The following is a 20,608-nucleotide window of genomic DNA, read 5'->3' as shown; positions in this document are numbered from 1 at the left end:
CGCCGAGATGAGGAGATCAACACACATATGCATAGTCTCAACCGACTTTTCCTTTGGAGCCCGAGGTTGGTGGAAACCAGTAACACTGGTATAGGGGAACAATGTAGGGCACTGGCCACCAAGTTCAGCCTAGAAATCGCCCCAGCAGCAGGGTAGGGCCCCCATCCACAAAGACACCACAGTCGAGCTGTAGGCTTTGTTTTCTTACTGGCGGGACAGACTGGTTTCCCGTGGCGTCGCTCACACTCCCTTGGCCTGTCTCCCCGGTGATGAACGGTGTAGACACGGTAGGTGGAGCAGACACAGTCCGCCTTCAGACAGAGGAACACCAGCCAATGAGCCAGTAAGCAGACCCTGGACCTTTGGGTCACGAGGGCTTTGTCCACCCACTGATCTTGGCATCCAGGAAAGTCAGGCCAGTGCATCAGGGGCCGACGTGTTCTATGTCCAAAGTAGGAATGTTTGAGCAACAGGCAAGAAAAACAGACTCACAGCCAAGATCCCACACTCAGACGTGGTCAGGGATGAAGCTGGGAACGTCAGGGGAGGAAAGGAGTGGGCAGCAAGGCAGAGAAAGAGCCTGAAGTCCCTGCGTGGCGGACAGTGGAGCTGATGGAAATGCCTTCATTTTGAAATACGGCCCAGATTTGGCTGGTTGATGACCTTGGATCTAAATGCTTTTTTTAAAAATTTTATTTAATTTTTTATTTTTTTTGGCCATTGCCACGAGGCATGTGGGATCTTAGTTCCCTGACCAGGGATGGAACCCGTGCCCCCTGCAGTGGAAGCATGGAGTCTTAACCACTGGACTGCCAGGGAAGTCCCTAGATGCTTTTTCAAAGCCCAGGCTCTTCGGACCCATTTGATGGAAAACAAAAATCAGCACAGTAAGTATTAATACTGCAGACTTCACCCACTTCCATTAAATTGTTCTGTCTTACTGCTTAACAATATAATTTCTTACTCAACTTAGCCAGGGAGAGAATCTGCAGCAGATTTTAAGTGTTAGCGATTTCCGGTGGTGGCACCAAATGGTCTGGCCACAGCTAACATGTGAAAGGCCATCAAATCACCTGGTGGGTAAAGTGAGCAGTGCAAATATTTCAAGGCTGCACCTTCCCCTTGCTATGTTTGGACTAGAATTATTTTCTTTTCAAACCATCACGATTCAAATAAAACTACCCCCACCAATTTATTTATTTTAGGAGAAAACATTCTATCTTAGAGGAGTTCAGACACACTTTTCCTGTTCATCCTCATCCGTTTTAGGCAGAGAGGGGTGTTTTCCCCAAGAGTCAGCAGCAAAACCAGGAGAAGGCCAAGGACCCGGTGCTCTAGCATGCTTCTCCTGGGCAGAGACAGCTTCCACAGATCTGTGTCCACTCGGAACAAAGAGGGTATCTCTGGAACCCACCCTTGGCCCTTCCTGAAAAGCCTTTGCTGTTGGGGAAACTCTGCAAGGAAGAAAACGCCCTCCGTCTTAATGCGGTGGTTGACAGCACAACCTCTACCCACCAGACTGCCTGGGTTCAGTTCCAAGCTCTGTACTCCCTAACTGGGTCTTGTGCATCTTGGTTTCCTCATCTATAAAACAAGTGTTATAATACAGGCAACACTTAGCATCCAGGATCATCTAAGTGCCCAATAAACCTGGCCATTGTTATCATCCCACGACAAAAAAAAAAAGTGAACAAAGGATTTCTGGAATAATCAATCAGTTCAACAAATATATTTGAACATTTGTGTAAAACGCCAGAAAGCCACTTCATTCATTCAGCCAAGAAATATTTGATTAGAACATTCTATGTACCAGATTCTGTTAAGTCTAGTATATTTAATCATCCACCCCTCTATCCAGTCAAGTTTTACCTGTGCACCTATGTATCAAACGGTGGCAGGCTACCAGATACACACACACAGAGAGGCACATACACACATATAACAAACACGTGTGAAGCGGGTGGCAACTACACTGCTGAGCGTGAGATCTGGTCCCCGTCCCCGTGGAGACAGTGGGGACGACAAGACAGAGAAACACTTCTAGTGCCCAGACGTCGAGAACCATGCTGGGTCCTCAGCTCGAAGAGACGGGCTGAAAGGAGAGGAGCTGAGATGTCACAGTAAGCGGCGGCAGCTGTGAGGAGCTGGGACCCCCGCTGCCCCCCGGCCCTCACCTGGAGGTCCCGGTTGTGGTTTTCGCACAGGAGCTGCAGGAAGCGGAGGATGGGCTGCATGATGGTGATGACCGCGCTCATCTCCAGGTCGTCCTTGGTCTTGTCTGCTGTGGCCTGGGCGCCCTCCCCTGGCTGGTAGTGATCGTCGGGGTCAGCCTCCCTTCTGAAGGTGGTGAAGGCTTTCCTGGTGGCGGCAGAGGCCTCCAGGAGCTGATCCCGGACCTCTTCCGTTATCTGTGTCGTGGGCTCTTTGGCTAGAACGCAAATGTAAGACGGTCAATGCTGCCGAATCCCAGGAACACCATTCACCACGCCAAAGATGACGCTCAGAGACCTAAGTTCTGGAATTCACCCGAGAGTCTCTCAAGGTTGGCAAAACGCTCCAAGAAGGCACCATCTTCTCTCACCTCTTAGGATTAAAAGTAAGTGGAGCCCTTCCAGGTTGCTGGTGGCTCTAACATGTCACCTACACTTGCTCTGTGGTTCAGAGGAAAAGCAGTAGAGGTTCTGTCAACCTCATACATCTATGACTCTGGGCCTCAGCTTCCTCATCTGTAAAATGGGAAGAACATCAGTGAAGTCTTCCTCTAGAATGTTCCTGAGACAGTCAACATAAGCTAAGCAAACTGTAATTACTGTTCTTATACAACAATTGATGGAGCCCTTTACTAAGCCCCAAGGCACCGTGATTAAGCACTTGATGTTTATTATCTCATCGAATCTTCAGAGTAACCCTGTAAGGTAACTAGGCACTAGAGTTAGGAGCATTAGACTCTGTAGCCAGACTGCCTGGATTCAAATCCTGGCTCTAGAACTTACTAGCTCCATATCCTTACTAGCTCCATATCCTACAAGTGAATTACCATCCCTATGCCTCAGCTTCCTCATCTGTAAAATGGGGATAACGATTTTATCAATTTTACAATGTCGATTTGAGTTCTAAATGAAGTAACACATGTAAAGGACTTTGGACAGTGCCTGGTTCATAGAAAGCACTCAGTAAATGTTAGCCTTTCTTCTTTTTCTTCTCTTTATCCCCATTCTAGACCAGTGGTGATCAACTAGGGATGATTTTGACCCCATCTCCACCCAGGGGACGACAGGCAATATCTGGAGAGATTTTAAGGTGGGGGTGGGCTACTGGTATCTACGGGGTCAAGGCCACATATGCTGCTAAACAGCCTGCAATGCACAGGGCATCCCTGATAGCAACGAATTCTCCAGATGTCCCATGTGCTGTGGCTGAGAAACTCAGCTCTAAACTTAAAAAAACGAGACTCAGACCTATTCAAGGCCATTTGACTCCAACACTTTTGGGTCTACCCACTCCCCAGTATAACTTCTCTTCAAGGGGGATAATGGATAAAAAGCTTTATGAACTTTCAAATATTTCAGAAAATAAGGGAGGATTAGCTGACAAAGGACGACAGCCAGTTTTAAAGTGCGTATTCCACAACTTTCTCTAACATTAAATGGAAATTACAGGAAAAGATTATTAATGGATTTCCTGCCAATAGAACCTTGAGTTTGACAAAGAAGAATGTATGTTAGTTTATTAAACAGTGGGAGGAGCTTCCAAAGCAGCAGGAATTCAGTTCAGGTTACACAGGAAGAATTATATCACAACCGGATTGGTTTTCTTCTTCTGAAAGCCCCAGTCAGAAAACAGTCTGGAGTCTAGAAGTCGTGTAAAAACTAAAGGAATACCAGGCATTCCTCCCATGTTCACAATCCAGCTGACTGAAGAGCTGCATGCAGGGGCGCATTTACCTTTTTTCCGTGATGGGGCGTCCCTGTCTACCTCGTCATCTTTCTTTTTATTTCCCAAGTCACTGGTGTTCACTGTCACCGTTGCCTTGATTTCTTGCTGGGCCACCTTCATTCGGTCATAGAAGACCTTGAAGAATTTCTCCGACTTCTTATCTTCTGTCAACCGGCAGAAAAAGGAGTGCTGCCAAGGAAAACCCACAGCTTTTTCAACACTGTGACACACCAGTTACTGAATCCCACTCAGGACACCAAAACCTCGTGGAGATCAGAGCCAGACACAAAACCTCAAAAACGGTCTAACTTTGGACCAGGGTTAAACACTGTTCCATGCACTGTCATTCTCTGGCTTCTACAGCCTGAGGTTTTCTACACAGAGCCTTTAAAAGCAAACTGCCATTCCTCGGCTGAATCAGTCATATAGGCTTGGGAAGCATGCTAAAGGGTGCTGGGCAGATTTCAGCCAACGAAGCACAACCCCCTACACACATATAAATCAACTCCACTAACAATGGAAACAGGATGCATTTTTGGTGATTGTTGCAGGGCCAGTCATGTGTTTAAGGACTTCTATGAGCCCTCCTCTTTGCAAAGCCTTGTGAATATATACAGATGAGTAAGACGTGCTACCTGCCCCCATAGGGCTCCATACCAGGTTAGCATGACACGCCCATAAAGAGGGCTTAAACGCGTAAAACGTGCTCCAGAAGCTACACAGACAATTATATTATAGAAGCTCAGAGCTGGCAAGGATGACATTGGGCTGGAGTGATCCCAAAATTGTCGTGAAAAAGGTGATTTTCGAATCAGGTTTTAAAGGGCAGGTAAAAGGTGGTTAGATGAAAAAGCTAACAATTAACAACAGGTAGCTCGCGTCTTGAATACACATTTGTTTTTGGACCCACTGCAAGCAATAGTATACATTGTTGGTATAAAAACACAATATGGTATCTCAACTTCATTTGTGAGCATTCTCTTTTCACCCCTTTACAAATACCACGCTGTTGTGAATTATTTACATAAAAATACAATACGGTCAATTTCCAGAGGAATAAAACAAGGCTCCAAACAATATATTTGCTTCTCCCAGTTGGAGCTTTCTGCCAATTTCATATCCTCCCCCATTTGGAAAGATGGCACTTCCCTACAGAAGGTAACCCTAGGCTTGCAATTACAGAAAAAAAACATCTCACCAGCCTCGTGAAGCCCCTTAACTGCTCCATCTCTCACCCCGCCACACCCAGTGCTTGATTCAGCACCTGCCCCCGCCCTGAGGGCCACCATGTTTCCATCTGCCAACATGCAACTTCAGTCACTGTGACCCTTCTTCTAGCCACTAGCCCATATGCTACCCTGACAAATATCTGCCTCATTGGCCCACCAAGCTCTTCTTGATTGTGCCCTTTCTTTTCCCTCTCCCTGTTCTTCTTTCTCTCTGGTTGTTTCTTACATACAACACAGGATCCAGCCTTCCTACTTGTGCTCGCTGGTTCTGTCTTTTCTCCTCCAGCCACTCCCAAATGCCAGTTTACAAGTCACTGCCTGCCTCCTGCTCGGCCTCATCATTCCGTGTGCCACTGAGTCCTCCAACCCTCCCACTCTGCGAACCAAGCTCGCGTCTCTAGTGTGCTCCACTGCCCTTGACTTCCCTCTGTTTTCTTTTAGGCTTCCATTTGTCCATCCGTCCATCCACTGTTTACCGTGCACCTGTCATGAGTCAGGGATTACGCCCATTACAGGAGAAACAATGCTGAGCAAAAAGAGGCCTGCGCCCCATGAAACCGGCGGCTTGGTAGGAAAAAGACACAGTCATTCAACAGTCACCCTAGTGACTTTCACTAAAATAGTCTTTTAACCACTGACTCAACAGAGTGCTGGCAAACAGTAGCAGACACTCAGCGCCACTGCCCTGTTCTTCCTGGCTCTTCCTATGGCTGGAGGGCCCTCATCTTTCAGTCACAGCATTAACATCACCGACTCAAGAAAACCACCCCTGACCATCCTACTAACGCAGCAGCCATGCCAGCTGTTTATTCTCACATGTTCTATTTTATTCTTCATAGCAATTGGCCCCTGAAACGACACTTGTATTTACTGTTCACCCACTTACTGTCTGTCTTGGGCAGAGTGTAAGCTCCAAGAGGGCAGGAGCCTCACCTATATGGTTCACAGCTGTCGTCAGAGCGCCCAGAAGAGGCCCAGCACACAGAAGGCGCTCTATAACGATTTGATGAAAGAATGAATACAACCCAACACTTTATGGCTCCACTTGACTCGCTACCCCCCCCATCAGACCCTACTTATATTCAGTGGCCGCGGCAGAAATAAATTCCCGCCATACTGTAGATTCTTATTTCTCATATCCTCTGACGCGAGAAACCAAGTTCCAATTGTTCACTTCTTTGAGAGCCAGCGCTTCCGCAAACAAACAAGAGGAGATGTGCGGGGGACTAAGACCTCAACCCATAGCCACCTAAATACAGTGATTACATTTTCCACCAAGGGGCGTCACACAGCATCTCACGCACACGGGGTCAGGAGGGGACCGCATGAGGAGGCGGCTGCTCGGGGCAATGAACTTCAGTTGCTGCCCCTTAGGTCTTCTCATGGCATGGAGGCAACTTAAAAAGCATCCTTGGACACTCTGGTCATTCAAGAAAACAAGTGCACTTTAAGTAAATAAGTAAATAAATAAAGAGCCAAAGCCTGCCATCTGTCATCGGTAAGAGTGCAAGAGTACACACCCACGCATCACCTGCTACAAAGGCACTGCTTCACGTCTAGCTGGTTAACCCAGCCCCTGTCACCTGACAGGGTCAGGGCAAGGACACCTCTTATAAAACGAGAGAAGGGCAAGGCACTGAGGATTACAGGCTTCTACATATGTTTCCACAACGGCCAGTATATTTATTTTGCACTGTTTATAACAGTCTCCGTCCCTCAAGGATTTGAAGCTGCTTTATAAACAGAACGTGGTCAAGAAAACGGTAGAGTGGACAGCGGGGTACGGTGACATGAGTAAGCACAGAAAACCGACATCAAGCAAGGATGGGGGCTGGAGGAGGGGAGAGGTGATTCCGGGAGTCTTGGGCTCGGCTCTGAGGCACCCGGCCGTCAAGCTGAAATGAGAGGCCAACTCCATCACACCTCTTCGTAAGAATCAAGAGGAGAGATACCACCAGTGCTTCGAAGGGAGGAAACGTCTCTTAACGGAGGGGTTAGTAGGGCAGGCTTTCCAGTTGGACCTCCTGGGTTCAAGGCTGGGGTCCCCCTCATCCACTGGCTCTGTGACCCTGGGCAAATTACTCAACCTCTCTGAACCCACGTGGAAGGGCTGCCAAGGTGCACACAATGTGCTTAGCCCAGTGCCCGCTGAGTGTGTTGGTTTCGTACTACCATGACATTACTATCATGTGAAAACCGCCCAGCAAAGGCATCACCCAAGCAGCTAAGTGGTGAGAACTGCCAGAGAGACCCGCCTTCGGCTCCACCGCTCACGAGCCAGTGTCACCTCAGAAAGTGACAACGTCTCCGAAACCCAAATCTTCTCATCTGCAAAATGGGCACCATAACAGGGTGTGCCCTTCACGGGTGGTTATGAAGACCTGAGATAATCATAGCAACACTCCCAACGGCTGACCCGACGAGGTGCTGGGAACTTGGGGTGCACCTTCGTGCGTGTCACCTCACACACAGCCCCTGATGAAGCAGTTGTTACTATTACTCCTTTTTGAGATCAGGAGACCCTTTTGGGTCTTTAAGATAATGTGCATCAGGTGTGGAGCACGCCTGAGAAGCCCACACTGTGACAAACGTCGCCTTCCCAGGACGCCGTGAGAGGCACAGGCCTGGGAAGTGGCAGAGCAGCGAGGAGGGGTGACAGCGGGGCTGCAGGGGCCCCAACGGAGAAGCTCAGCAGACGCCCTGGAAGGAAGACATCTGGGCTCCAGAGGGGAAGTGCTGGTACCTCGTACGGGAGGAGAAGTGAAAACGGAGGCATGTGGAGGAACTAAGGACCCCCAGTCCCCAGTCAGGGGCTGTGCCAGGGGAAGGTGTGGGGGCCGTGGAGCAGGCCCGAGCCAGGGGCTCCTGGAGACCCTCGCTGCCCCTCCCTGGTGCCTGGTGTCATCTGGACTCGGTGAGACCAGGCCCCGCACACGGCTCACAGACCTGTTCATTCCACCTGCTTCCGTCACAGTGTGCTCGGAGGACCTGCGGGCGGGAAGGGGTCGCCCTCCTCAGGACTGTTTCCCCAGAAGAGGGTGGGACTTCAGACCAGAGCAGGCGGGGACTCGGCCCCGACCCGCCTCAGGTTCTTCGTGGGCACTGGTCTACCTCCCTCCATGGGCGTATTTCAGTGAATCACACCCCAACCTCCACCCCCAAAACCTGGAGCCAAGAGCCATGGAGAGACTGTTTCACTTCTCCAAACTTTGCACTCCACCCCACCCAGCAGGTTTGAGCACCCACTTCCAAATAAACCTGGCCTAGAGGAGGCAACATTAGTCCCAGGTAAGAGAAAGCAAAACGGGGGGCGGGTGAATGGGAAGCGACTAAAAGGGAAACAAGAGAACTTTCTGGAGTGAAGAAAATGTCTTGATTGGGGTGGAGGTCACACAGGTGTGGTAGAGAGAATAATGTCGCCCCATCCCTGAAAAGATGTCCGGACCCTAATCCCTGGGACTTGTGAATATGTCACCTCACGTGGCAAAGGGGAATAAGGCTGCAGATGGAATTAAGGTTGCTAACCTTAAAATGGGGAGATTATGCTGGATTATTCAGAGGGGCTAGTGTCATCACAAGGGTTCCTAAAAGTAGAAGAGGAGGGTAGAGTGATAGGGTGTGAGAAGGACGCCATTCAGCATCGCTGGCTTTGAAGATGAGGAAGGGGCCACAGCCAAGGGGCCTCTAGAAACTGGGAAAGACGGGGAAACGGATTCTCCCCCGGAGCCTCCAGAAAGGAATGCAGCCCCGCTGACACCTTGATTTTTAGTCTAGTCAAGACTCATGTCGAACTTGTAAGATAAAAAAATCTGGCTGTCTTAAGCCACTAAGACTTTAGTAATTCGTTACAGCAGCCATTGAAAACAAATAGGACAGGTATAAACATTTGTCAAATCTGATCAAATTGTACACTTAAAATCTCTACATATTATTGTATGTAAATCATATCACAATAAAAAGGAAGAGAAGGAAAAAAAAAAACTGCTTTGTTACCCGAAGGCTAGAGAACTTTGTCAAGGCTGTCCAGACAAGGCCACCATCAGAGGCCATCTCCCCCTGCAGAGGGATCTGCGTCTGCTGCCCTCATGGCCCATCTTTCTTCACCCTCTGTTTATCTCCAAATCGCATGTGATTCCAAAGCCCTCTTCACGTAAGCTGTCTCATCAGCGTTTTAGGAGATTGCCAAGATAGATATCACCATTCATAAATCCATCACGTTATAGACAGGAGAGCTGGGGTCAGGAGAGGTCAGCTGACGTGTGGCAGAGCCACGCCCGCTCCCTGCCTCTGCACTCAAGGCCCTGTGCACCGCCTGCCTTCTTAGTGATCACACGGAACACCAGCCCCAGTGATCGGCAGGCAACTCCAAAAAAACGAGGGTGGGTTTGGGGGCAGACACAGCGTCAATGCCAACATCACGGACAACAGGTCCACGTTTGGAGTGGCCTTAGGGAAGGAAGCCGGGGTTGGGCCAGGTGAGAAAGTGACCACCTGCAGCGGCCACCTCCATGGAAGCTCTGGGGGACAGAGGTGGGAGGGGGCCCAGGTATGGTCACTGTAAGCCAGGCTTAAAAACAATCCCCACAAAACAGAAAATACGGATCACAGAAGGTTAAAGCTGGAAGCACTCTATTCCAGACAATTCTAGATGTTTTTCCCAGCAGGGAAACCCTGCTCCTCCTCCGTCGCCTAACACCATCTTCCATAAGGACCCGGGTATAAGAGAGATACAGGCAGAACTGCTCAGCCTGAAACACAGCAGGGAGGATGGCCCTCACACCACCGCAACTCCTCCTTGCAACGCCAGGGCTCCACAGAACGCTGTTTGGGAACTACCCATTTAGTCCAGCCCTTCACATTTTACAGAGGGGGAAACTGAGGCCCAGGGGGGAAACAGACATCTCAAGGCCACACAGAGCCCACGTCTTCTGCCTGCTCGAGCCAGTCCCTTTGCCCGGGCTCGGTGGTGGCTGGGTGACACAGCAAGCAGCTTGAATTTCATTCCTGCTCTCAGATAACTGTCGAGCGGACACAGTTTGCCCTCCTCGGGCTGCTTGAGCTGTATGGCGACTTAAGAACTGAGGTCTTAGTTTAAAATAATAAGGAAACCACCCTTTCAGATCACTCTTGGAAATAATAAGAGATCCCTTGATTAACCTGGCAGCCACCCTCTATGCCCAGCCAAGTCCTTGCAAAGGAACAGAGCGTGATTTATGACAGGTCCACCCAGCTCCTGAAACCAGAGGCGGCCCGAAGTTAGGGGCCGGCAGACAACGGGCAGCTCCTCTGAACAATAGGCCGGAAGCGTGCAGGACGGGGTGGGGGGGAGAAGAATGGGAGCCACGGGCCTTCGCTATGTGCTGGACATACAACAGGGAAGGTGAGCGAATCAGCACCTTATTGAAAAGCCATCTTCCCCAGAATTCAGAGACTTGGGGGAAGGAGGGCAAAGACAGTCTTGGAACCTTGGAACCCAGAGCCAGCCTGCACCTGCAGGGACACGGGAGGAGCCCTTTCCGAGCATCTCAGATAAAGGAAGTGGCAGCAGCAGGAAGCAGAGGTGGAGGTGATCCAGGACAGGTCTGGCGGGAGGGGGGATGGTATGGGGGGAGCAGTCCCCGGCGCGCCTGGGACAGCTTCGAGACTTTGATCCTTCCCCAAAGGAGAGCATTTCACCCGGCAGCAGTCCACCTTCTAGAAACCCTCACACTGAGCCTTCAGAGACTCCAGAGAATGAGCTTTTCTATCTGACCGCCCGGTACACAGCCCATGACATTCACTCTGCGTGCTCACTTATCTGCGGCAGAATGAATTAAGTTCTCAGGCTAAATGCAAGAATTTGAAAAATGTGACTGCTGAACAGTGCTGAATCCTTGTGCTTCCAGGAGCAGATGGAAATTCCGCCCTGGAGTCTTTTTCTCTTTTTACTCTGCCTCTGGCACACGGGGACCTCGGCCTCGGCCCTGGAGTCTCCAGGACTTGAAGGGATGTCCCCAAACAGACCAACCCGTTCCTGTCCAGCTTGTTCAGAGGCTCTGCGGGTGACAGAGTGACAGCAATGGCTACCCAAGTGTGGGGTTTACCTTGTGGGGTTCTCTTCCTATACCTGTGATTAACTGAGACTTCATCACTTCCTGGGGACCCCTGATCTGTAAATTACAGTGAACAATAATTGAAGCCTTCTGATTTGCTTGGCACCTACTTAAGTGCTTTGTATACAGTATCTCATTAACCCTTCTAACTATCCCATGAGGTAGGGGCTACCACTATCCCCACTTTACAGATGAGGAAACTGAGGCTCAAAGAGGTTAAATAACTTGCCAAGTCATACAGCTAGGAAGTGGTGGTGGTGCCCCAGGACTCAAGCCCCACTGGTCTGACACCTCAGCCCATGCTCTCAACGCCCCTGCTTTGTTCAACACCTCTCACCTGAGCAAGAGTGTGTCAAACTCCAAACACCTTTTGGTTTTTTATAATGCACTCCCTACCCACCAGCCCAGGTCTCTCAGCTGCACAGCAAAGAGTCTCACAGACTCTTCTCACAGGAAAGAATAGCCATGGTAGGAACACATGTGAATGCCCCAACTTTCCTGCAAGGCCTGATGCTCTTGTTAATCTCGGCTCCCAAACAAGCCTCTTTTGCTAGTTGAAGTTTTGCCGGGGCTGGGGGTTACAGGTTTTTCACCGAACCACTGTCACTCAATGATCCCCGTAGGTCTTGAGTCCCTTTCTTAGAAACCCATGACAACAATCAAAACCCAAAGATGATGTATCAGGAACCAGGTGATAAAACACACACGCTTCAGGCACAGGAGCCTGGAGAACTGCAAGTCTGGAAACCTGAATCTTAGCCATTGCTCCTTGATAACCAGCTACGTGAACTTGGGCAATTTGCTTAACTGGATTTGTGCCCTAGGTTCCTTATCTGAAAAACATGACTCTTACCACCTGCCTCGTGTGCATCACATGGAGGGGGTCCATCAAGGTTGCAGTTATGAAACGCTATGTGAAACGCACTTTGATTACTACGGGAAGCTACTCAAATGCAGGGTGTATAATCTATCAGTACCACTTTCAAAGGAAATCAGTTAGCAGGTAAGATAGGTGGATCGACTAATGTGCTGGGTGTTATGTGATGACCAAAGTCTAGTGTCCCCCAAACATCCAAAGATAAACAAGCCCAGCTCGTACTGGTAGGTCACGATGGCCTGTAAATTGACAGCAAAAACACACTGAAGAGCCTTTCCCAGTAACTGTCACAATGAAGGAAGTTACAAAAAAAATCCAGCTGGAATTCCACTAGTTACAGACGCCATTCAGATTCCGTTAGACACAGAGACAAATGTTTTTGCTTCCACTTCTCAAAGTGTAATACACCCGAGGCAGAATGGTGTCAGACCCTCCCCCTGGACAGGCCCAAGCCTTTCAACATGAACTGTTTTTCCAATATCTTCAACTATTCTTGACTTCAGGAAAAGTATGATATTTGAAAAGAATCTAATAATTAGTGAAGAGGGCATTAAGAATCTAACACTCCCCTGGTATAAATGATCACTCACTCTAAGGACATTTTTTTAGCAAGGTTTGATGGGTTTCAACCAGTAAACACCTGCAAGTCTCAGCTCACCAATGTCTCTGAGGATGTTGCCGGCTTTAATGAGTTCAGAAATAATATAAACTTTAAAACAGAAAAGAAGGAAGTGATGAAGTGAATGAAGTATGGGTTGTAAAGGCACTGACATTTCAACTTCATTTTTCTGAAAAGAGTTCCTCCCTCATCCAAACTGTAGAGCCATCTCTTGATAACTCAGACATAAACAGCGTGTTTCAACTCCTGTTTCCTGCCAGGGCTGGACGGAGGCCACCGTCTGCTTATCGCTGATCCCCAAGGCCTGAGAGAGGGGCTGGAGGACAAGGAAGACCAAATTAATCTGGGCACTGGGCTCCAGGGAAGGGCCTGAGCGCCAAGGTCAATACCAAAGCCCTGGATCTTCATGATGCTTTTCAAGGTGAGTTAATTCTGGTTTTAGCAAGCAGCAAAGTCCCACCTGTTCCCTAAGAACCACTTTTCTTCTGAGACCTGAGAGCTTAACACCTCTCCTTACCTGTCCCCCGGGGCCCACAGGAAACAGCACTGGCCAGGAAAGTCTGCCCGATCTGGTAAGCAGTCTGGTCCCCCCTCCCCCGTGTGGATCATGACAGCTTCCCACATACGCATCCATGACACCTCAACCAACAAACTGTACTTCCTAAAAAAAAATTTTTGAAGGTGTTATCTTACAAAGCCCCTGGATATGTAGGTAAACTGTCAGCAATAACATCTCTAGCAATATTTAAGAGTAAAATCACACAGATTTCAGGGAGGCAGGTCAGCCTTCATTCTAGAAGACCCAGGGACAAGAAGGTAAGGGGACTCCAAATTTTCTCTGGGTTCAATTCTCAAACCTCCTTACAGAAGCCAAAGGCCAGCACATTTTGTGGGGTGCACTGGCACAGCCGTCTGTCCCTTCCAGCCACAGGCAGGAAAACAAAGAGCCTCCAGAGAAAAACAATGATGACCAGTAAGATGGGAAACAGAAGCAACCCCAAATTTGCCTGAAGTGACGGGAGACTGCGGCAGGGACCTCCTTGGGAAATTTCTTTAAGTACAAGAAGGTACTTTGGTTGCTCTACAAGCCAACATGAGGTTCATAAAAAAGAAAGGCACTGTGAAGCAGACGAGACTTTGGTTAGACCTCAGGGACGACTTCTGTTAAAGTACTCAGGGAGGTTTTTGGAATCTCGGTCTACAGACATCTACTCAACTAGAGAAGAAGAAAATCAGTATCAGTGCACGTCTGGGGCTGCTGGAGACGCACACCAGTCTCCAAGGGTGCCCTTCAGGACTGATTCTATGATTTAACGCAAGTGCCTTCTGGTGGTTCAAGTGACACTCTCAGGTCTCGTGTCAGCTCGCCCACAGCCTTGCTGCGGGATCTGTGACAGGGGGACAGAGGCCTTCTCAGTGAGCCTCCAATGTGTATCATGAGACCTGAAAAGAACGATGCAAGAGGTGCTGCAAAAACTCCATCAGCAAGAAACGCACCCCGGGCATCAGCAAAGGAGGGCTCAGGTGGGTCCCCTGCCCAGAGCCTAGGGGCGACGCGGCTGCTGTCCCTTCCCGCTTCACTTGGGGGTTCCATCTTCATTATCAAGAAAGAACTGACACAGGAGTCAGAGGATAAGACCTTCGCTCTTTGGTCTTATTTCTATCCTGGCTACCTGAGGGCCAATCAATCAACACTGACCGACATTTTCTCCCCTAAAATCACCAAGGTTCCCCAGGGCATCCAACTTGAGCTTTATGTCGACGTCAAGAAGAATCCTTTGCGCACCCATTCTCTGTGTTTGTACGGAGAGCAGCAGGGGCTCCACGTCCTGCACACTCAGCAAGGTACAAACAGATGGACAGGGGTGGCTGAGGAACTGGGCAGGTATGGACAGGGCATTTATTAACCTGCAGCCTCGGTTTCCTCATCTGTAACGGAGGAAGGAGGAGGGGAAGTGCCACCCAAGAGGTCTGGAGGATGGAATCAAGAAGGCACAGCACAGGGCCTGCACCTGATAGGTGTTCTGTACCAGACACTTTCCCTTCCCCGCTCTCAACAAACCGAACTGTGACACACCTGCTCGACGGATAACATCCAAAAAGAAATAAATATACCCTGGCCTGTCGGGGGCAAGGACGTTGGCAGGCAAACAGCAGAACATCAAGCAAAGCGAGCGCCTTCCTGAAGGAGGGCTCACCATCACCCGCTGTCCTCTGCTCGATCAAATGACCTCTCAGGTCTCAGTCCTGGTCTGAACCCCAAAGGACACGCTCCAGGACTTTCAGTCCTCCCAACCCAGCAGGTCCATTTCACTGGGTACTGGCCCATCAGGGGGCCCATATGGCTGCAGAGAACATCCTTGGGATCCAAGAGTAAAACGTACAGATGGCCAGACGGATGGAGATGGCGGGATAAAATTACACAGCACTCATCTGTGTAAGTGCTGCTTAATAGATTATGGCTCTGGCATCAGTAACGTGTATCCAAGTAGGTTACAGCCCGAGCCAACTTGGTGCCCTTTAGAAGCACTGACTAGGGCTTGGCAGGGGCCGTGGAGATCACCTAATTCAGCCTCCCACCTGATGATAAGCTCAGTACCTGGGTCGAGCAGTGGTCTCATGCCCCGTGCCCCTGCCCACCCCCCAGTGCTATGCTCCAACCACGCTGGCTTCCTTCAGCTCCTGCAACATGTTGGCTCATGCCAACCCATCTGTCTGAACACTCCTGCCCTCTGCTTTTCATGCCACTGGTTCTCTTCTCGTCTGCTAAGTCTGGGCTTAAATGCATCTCCCTGGAGAAGCCTCCTCTGACCACCCTAAGTGGCTTCTCCATGACACTCTTCCCTCTTCACGCTTCTCCCTTATTTAACTGTTAACTGGCTTACGATCCACCTCCCCTGCTAGACTATAACCTCCTCGAGGGCAGGCCCTCTATGATCTCAGTCCGGACTGCGTCACGGCCACCCCATCCAGTGCCTGGCACCCAGCAGGTGCTCCATCAATACCTGCTATCTTAATGAACGCACAATAGTCCTGAAGGACGTGCCATCCTGCAAAACTTAAATCGAGTCCAGCTTTGCGTCTAAGGCAGCTGAAGTTTAACTCCATAACCGGAAAATCCCTGTCCGTGAAAGCTCAAAGTCCTGCCCAGCGGGGGAAACGCCGAATGCCACAGACCAGCTGAAAGAGGCTAATGCGGCGTTCCCACCTCTCAGAGGCTCATCAGGTTTGTGCCCAGGCCTCCGTGATGGGCTCAGGCTGGCTGGGGGTCCTAAGCCATGTCGTTAACTGTTAACTACTCTGGCCTCGCTGACACTTGCATTATTAAGGTGGGGCGGGAAGGACAATCGTTCGTGGACCTTCCATCTCAGAACCTGGCTCCCACCCCTGACTTGATAACTACAAGCTCGGGGCTGAACAGTTTGTGGGCTTGTGTTGCAAGGAGGCTAATGAAAACACGTTTTTCTAACACCGTATGGTGAGGGCCACTGAAGCACCGTCCTCCTCCAACAGCGATATAAATTTTTAAGTCCTGAATTCAAAGGGAAACAAGTGGCTTGAAGATATCAGATGGTTTATAGGACTCTCCCCTCTGGCATCTGGGACATCTTGATGACAAATTTAAAACCCAGGCAAAGGTAACTGGGAGAAACATCAAGAGAGGCTCTGACACTTTCACAAAGGAACTTAGAGGACTCAGGAAGTACACGTGGGCATAGATTTCTCAGTGAGAAGGAGGGTCATGGCAGAAGTGCCGATGCCAGCTGTGAATGTCACTTAGGTTCTCACAGGGCTCTGGGTCCAGGCTTGTGAGTGACATGTCTTTAAGGCCCCCATGTCAGGACTCTAGCCGCTGGCAGTTTCTAATGAGAAAGTATTCTCAACCATGAAGTTAGCTCGACTGGAAAAGTTCCAAAGGGAAAGTCCCTCCAGTTACTCAGAGTGGGGGGAAAAAAAGTTGCCTTCTTGGTCTGGAATCTGGGGATATTTTATGCAGATGGCTGTAACAGAAGTTACTAAGGGGAAGTCAGCTCGCCTTTGATTATTCAAACAGGCTACTGCTATTAAGAATTGCACAACTCTTGGGCAAGGCAGGGGTGGGTTTCGGCTTTGTTTTTTTTAAGCCTATCCTCACGGGAACTACTTATTCTTTTCTAAGAACATTTCATTATAACCTCCCTAACTCACGTCTTTTAAATGTCTGTGCTCTGGTGGGAATGTGACCGACACGGCAAAGCCATCAGGGCAGCCAGGGTGCAGGTGGACACCCCCGGAGCCGCCACCGGGGCTTCTCAGGAGGGCAGTTCTGCTTCCCTGCCGAGAATTGGATGGAGCAGCCACTTTTTTTTAATGCAGGCTGAGTAATCTCAACCTGCAGCCTTCAGGTAACACAAGTTGCCCAAGCTCCAGGAATTATCACTGTGGGACAAACGCCTTCCTTTGTTTTCACGTGGTTCCATCTTATAATGTGCTAGATGAGATAAGAGGTGTCACCCCACCCAGGGCAAGAGCACAAGAAGGATTATGGAAATGCCAAGAGCCCTCCTTCTCTGGGGCAGAGCGATGGTCTGTCCGACGGGCAATGCAATCCATCTAGTTCAGGGGCAACCCGAGAGCAAAGGGTAAGCTTCTATCGGATGAGCTTGAAGACTCCCAGGACAGGTCCCTATAATGAAGGGGCTGGTAATAAAGAAAAATATCCTAGGAAAAGAAATAGGTGAGGGTGGGAGAAAAGACACCTTAGCCAAAACCCTTCTGATGTCTTACAGCTACACAATGGGGAACTCTTAGGGGGAAAAGGAAAATATTCTGTTTCTGGAGACGGCTCCAAGAATACTGAGCTAGGCGTGAGAAACAAGCAAGCGGATAGATTGCGGGGAAAAAAGAAAGAAAAAAGAAAAGGTGGGGAGAGGAAGGAGTCAGGGAAGGGGGAGCGAGATGGCTGAGAGACAGGGGAATTAAAGAACACCATGGCAACAAGTCCGTCCACCTACCCTGGCCGCCCACCCACAGCCAGATTCTTTGCTGACGCACTTGAGAACAAGCTGGTTCCTACCAGCTCAGGAAGGTGAGCAAACCCGGAGAGCTCATTAAATCCCTTCTCAGCGACTCTTGTCTGCCTGCAGATAGTGAGCAAGGAGGATATAAATAGAAGTTATATAACATCTCTTTGTTGATTCCTGTGCTTACCAAAAAAATGCAGCATGACCTTGTTTTTTTTTCTGCAGCGTTTTCTTCAGCCTGCGGGTTGAGGACTTTCAGCCAGTTAGGGATCATCTTAAAGTTTAGAGAGCAGACTATAGATTTCCACACTAAGGACACTCAGGAGGGCCATCCCAGTTCGGAACCCTCAGGATCAAGTCCTCCTCAGGTATAAAAAACAAAAAATCTACTTGCTGCAGAATAAAACTTTAAGGAATCTTGTGGCGCCCTCTGAGGACATTTCTGATGATGTCAGGAGTTGTATTAACACCCAAGAGCAGAGAACCGTGTGAAACCAAACACATGACTTGGGTTTTCAAAGGAGGTCAGAGCACTCAAAATACATACATTTAAAGCCATCTGATGGTTTCTAAATACCTCCAGGAAGACTCAGTTGTCTTTTTCTTTCTCAACAGGCAAGACAGTAAGAGGCCAGTGGAATGCAAAGGCCTCCTCCTTAGGGAGGCCAACAGAGGTGAGACGTGAACAGGGAAACACCAGCGGGAGGCCCTGAGATCTACCCCAACCCGGTCAGAGCCTCCAGCGCTGCCGGGGCTGCTGGACGGACTCTTGTTCTGGCATCTTCACCGGGAGGTAGCTTTAAAGGAGCGTGTGCTTACAGGCTGTGCTGTTGAACCCCCATTACTCTGCTATCTTGTCTAACCTAGTGATGCCACAAGACTCTTTCAAAAAACTGTTACCATGGGAACTTTTCCCTCTCAAGCATTTTTCAAGAAATGTCACAGGTGCTGGAGAATTCAATGCCCTTGGTCTCTGTAAGCATGTTCTGAGTCCTTGAACGTGTGGCTTCAACCGAGAGGACTTTCAAACCCATGACGCAAGGGTTTTGAACACAAATCTCTTCAAGGGATGCGGTTAAGCACACAGGGCATGGGTGCTATGATGGCCTGAGGCCCCACTAGGCACGCACATTCTGAACCACAGGGCCTTTAACACATCCTATCCGCTAAACAGAAGACCCCATAGGGATATAAGCAGCTCAGAGGGTGACCCCAATAAGGGATGCTGTGCCTATCATCCCTACCATGGGATTTCCCTTCTCATCAGAACTGGGAGGTGCTCAACAACACAACAAGCCATCCATCCAGGCAGGGCAAGAGCCACCATCCCCCACTGAACCCCTGGTCCTAGGTCAGCACATCAGCCCATCTCTCAACTGAGCCCTATGAGCCCAAGCCTTCTCCTCTTCTAAATTCCTGTGAGGAAAACACCATCGACCTTCTATAATATAAACAGCGCGGATCTGGTAGGAACCAATACACCCTCCTGCCCCGACGTGGCAATGTTGCCAGGTAACAATGTAGAAATACACTCAGAAAACTGTATGTGACAATATACAACCTCCGCTCTGCAGCTGATAACCGAGGGAGTGTTAAAACACCATGTTCTCTGAACACTTGGGCTCTTGGTGCAAAAAGAAAATTAAATGGGATATTTCCTCCTGTAAATATAAGACAGGCATACGGCTCACACACGCAGCCACTAACCGCAAATAGTAGAGGGGTTTGCCGCAGCCATCTGCAATGCACCCCAGCTTTCACTCTCCTGCCCCTCCACTCCCCCCAACATGGATTCCAGAAAACTAAGAGAAACATGACCAAGTACGAGTCTCTCCTGTGTTAGGGACAAGTTCACCTCTGACCAGAGAAAGGACACCAGTGGCAACTACAGAAAAACTCATACCTTATTATAAAACTGGGCGTGCTTCCATCGTGTGGTTCCTAAGTTGACTTACAGAATTCACTGCATGACCAAGCAGTGACCACTTGCTTCTCAGATCAAATAACCAGCGCTGCCTACCGGCTCCCAACAGTGACGAGGAAGATGTTGCTCTGGAGGATGCAAAGCACCACAGTGGATGTGAGGCGCTGATTAACTCCCTGGCATTGGACCCATGCAACTTCAAGGCTGTCCAGCATGGTAGAAAGTCAAGAGGTTTTTGAGGGAGATAGACCTGGGTACCGAATCTCAGCTCTGCTAACTAGGTGACTTTGCATAAGACCTCCCTCGATCTTTTGGGACTCAGTTTTCCCATCCAGAATTGGGGCTATGCCACCTAGCCCAGATCAAGTACATAGCAGCACCATGCGCTGTGCCTGCCCTGGAACGGGCACTTTATAAAGGCAACAAGTCCTTTCCTTTTCCTTCTGCAACACATAAACATTCTTCAACCTGCCCAAGACTCTAATATGGGGAGAATCCAGTGCATGGAGCTTCTTCACGCAAAATGGGCAAAAGATGAGCTCTAATAAGCCTCACATTACACCAAAGTACATATGCTCCTTTAGATGTAAATGAAAATCAAAAATTGTAGCAGTATAATCTAACTTTTCTTAGGAGCCCTAATTCAATGAGCTGCCCTCTGTCTCCACGAAGTTATGCAAGAGACCTTCCTTCCCATTAACTTTCATGGACCTGAGACCCTGGGACCCGCTAGAGGGGAAGCAGCATGTGTGGCACATATAATTTTTATTTGGCAAATGGGATGCCCAGCCTGAAAGGTAAAGTCTTTCATGGTTCTCTTCTCCGTCATGCACAGGTCGGGAATACAACCAAAGCAAAGACACACAAGCCATCTCAGGACTTCTCTGGAAGGCAGACCGCCCTCCACAATGAGCCCACTAACAAAAAG

General features: G+C 49.4%; 1 protein-coding gene across 6 annotated transcripts in view; it reads right to left on the bottom strand.

Annotated features, from left to right (window-relative positions):
• ITPR1 (inositol 1,4,5-trisphosphate receptor type 1) overlaps positions 1–20,608 on the bottom strand; it is a 320,647-nt gene that overhangs the window by 68,021 nt on the left and 232,018 nt on the right. For all 6 annotated transcript variants that reach the window (XM_082412032.1, XM_082412033.1, XM_082412035.1 and 3 more), the window contains 2 exons: positions 3,945–4,125; positions 2,175–2,428 (listed from right to left, as the gene is read on the bottom strand). In XM_082412032.1, the coding sequence (XP_082268158.1) occupies positions 2,175–2,428; positions 3,945–4,125 (435 nt within the window). The remainder of the gene's footprint in view (positions 1–2,174; positions 2,429–3,944; positions 4,126–20,608) is intronic.

Source organism: Balaenoptera physalus (assembly GCF_965194825.1).
Source record: "Balaenoptera physalus genome assembly, chromosome: 11".
Taxonomy (NCBI): Eukaryota; Metazoa; Chordata; class Mammalia; order Artiodactyla; family Balaenopteridae; genus Balaenoptera; species Balaenoptera physalus.
Note: the sequence above shows the minus strand (reverse complement) of the source record. Positions and strands in the feature narration are given on the sequence as shown.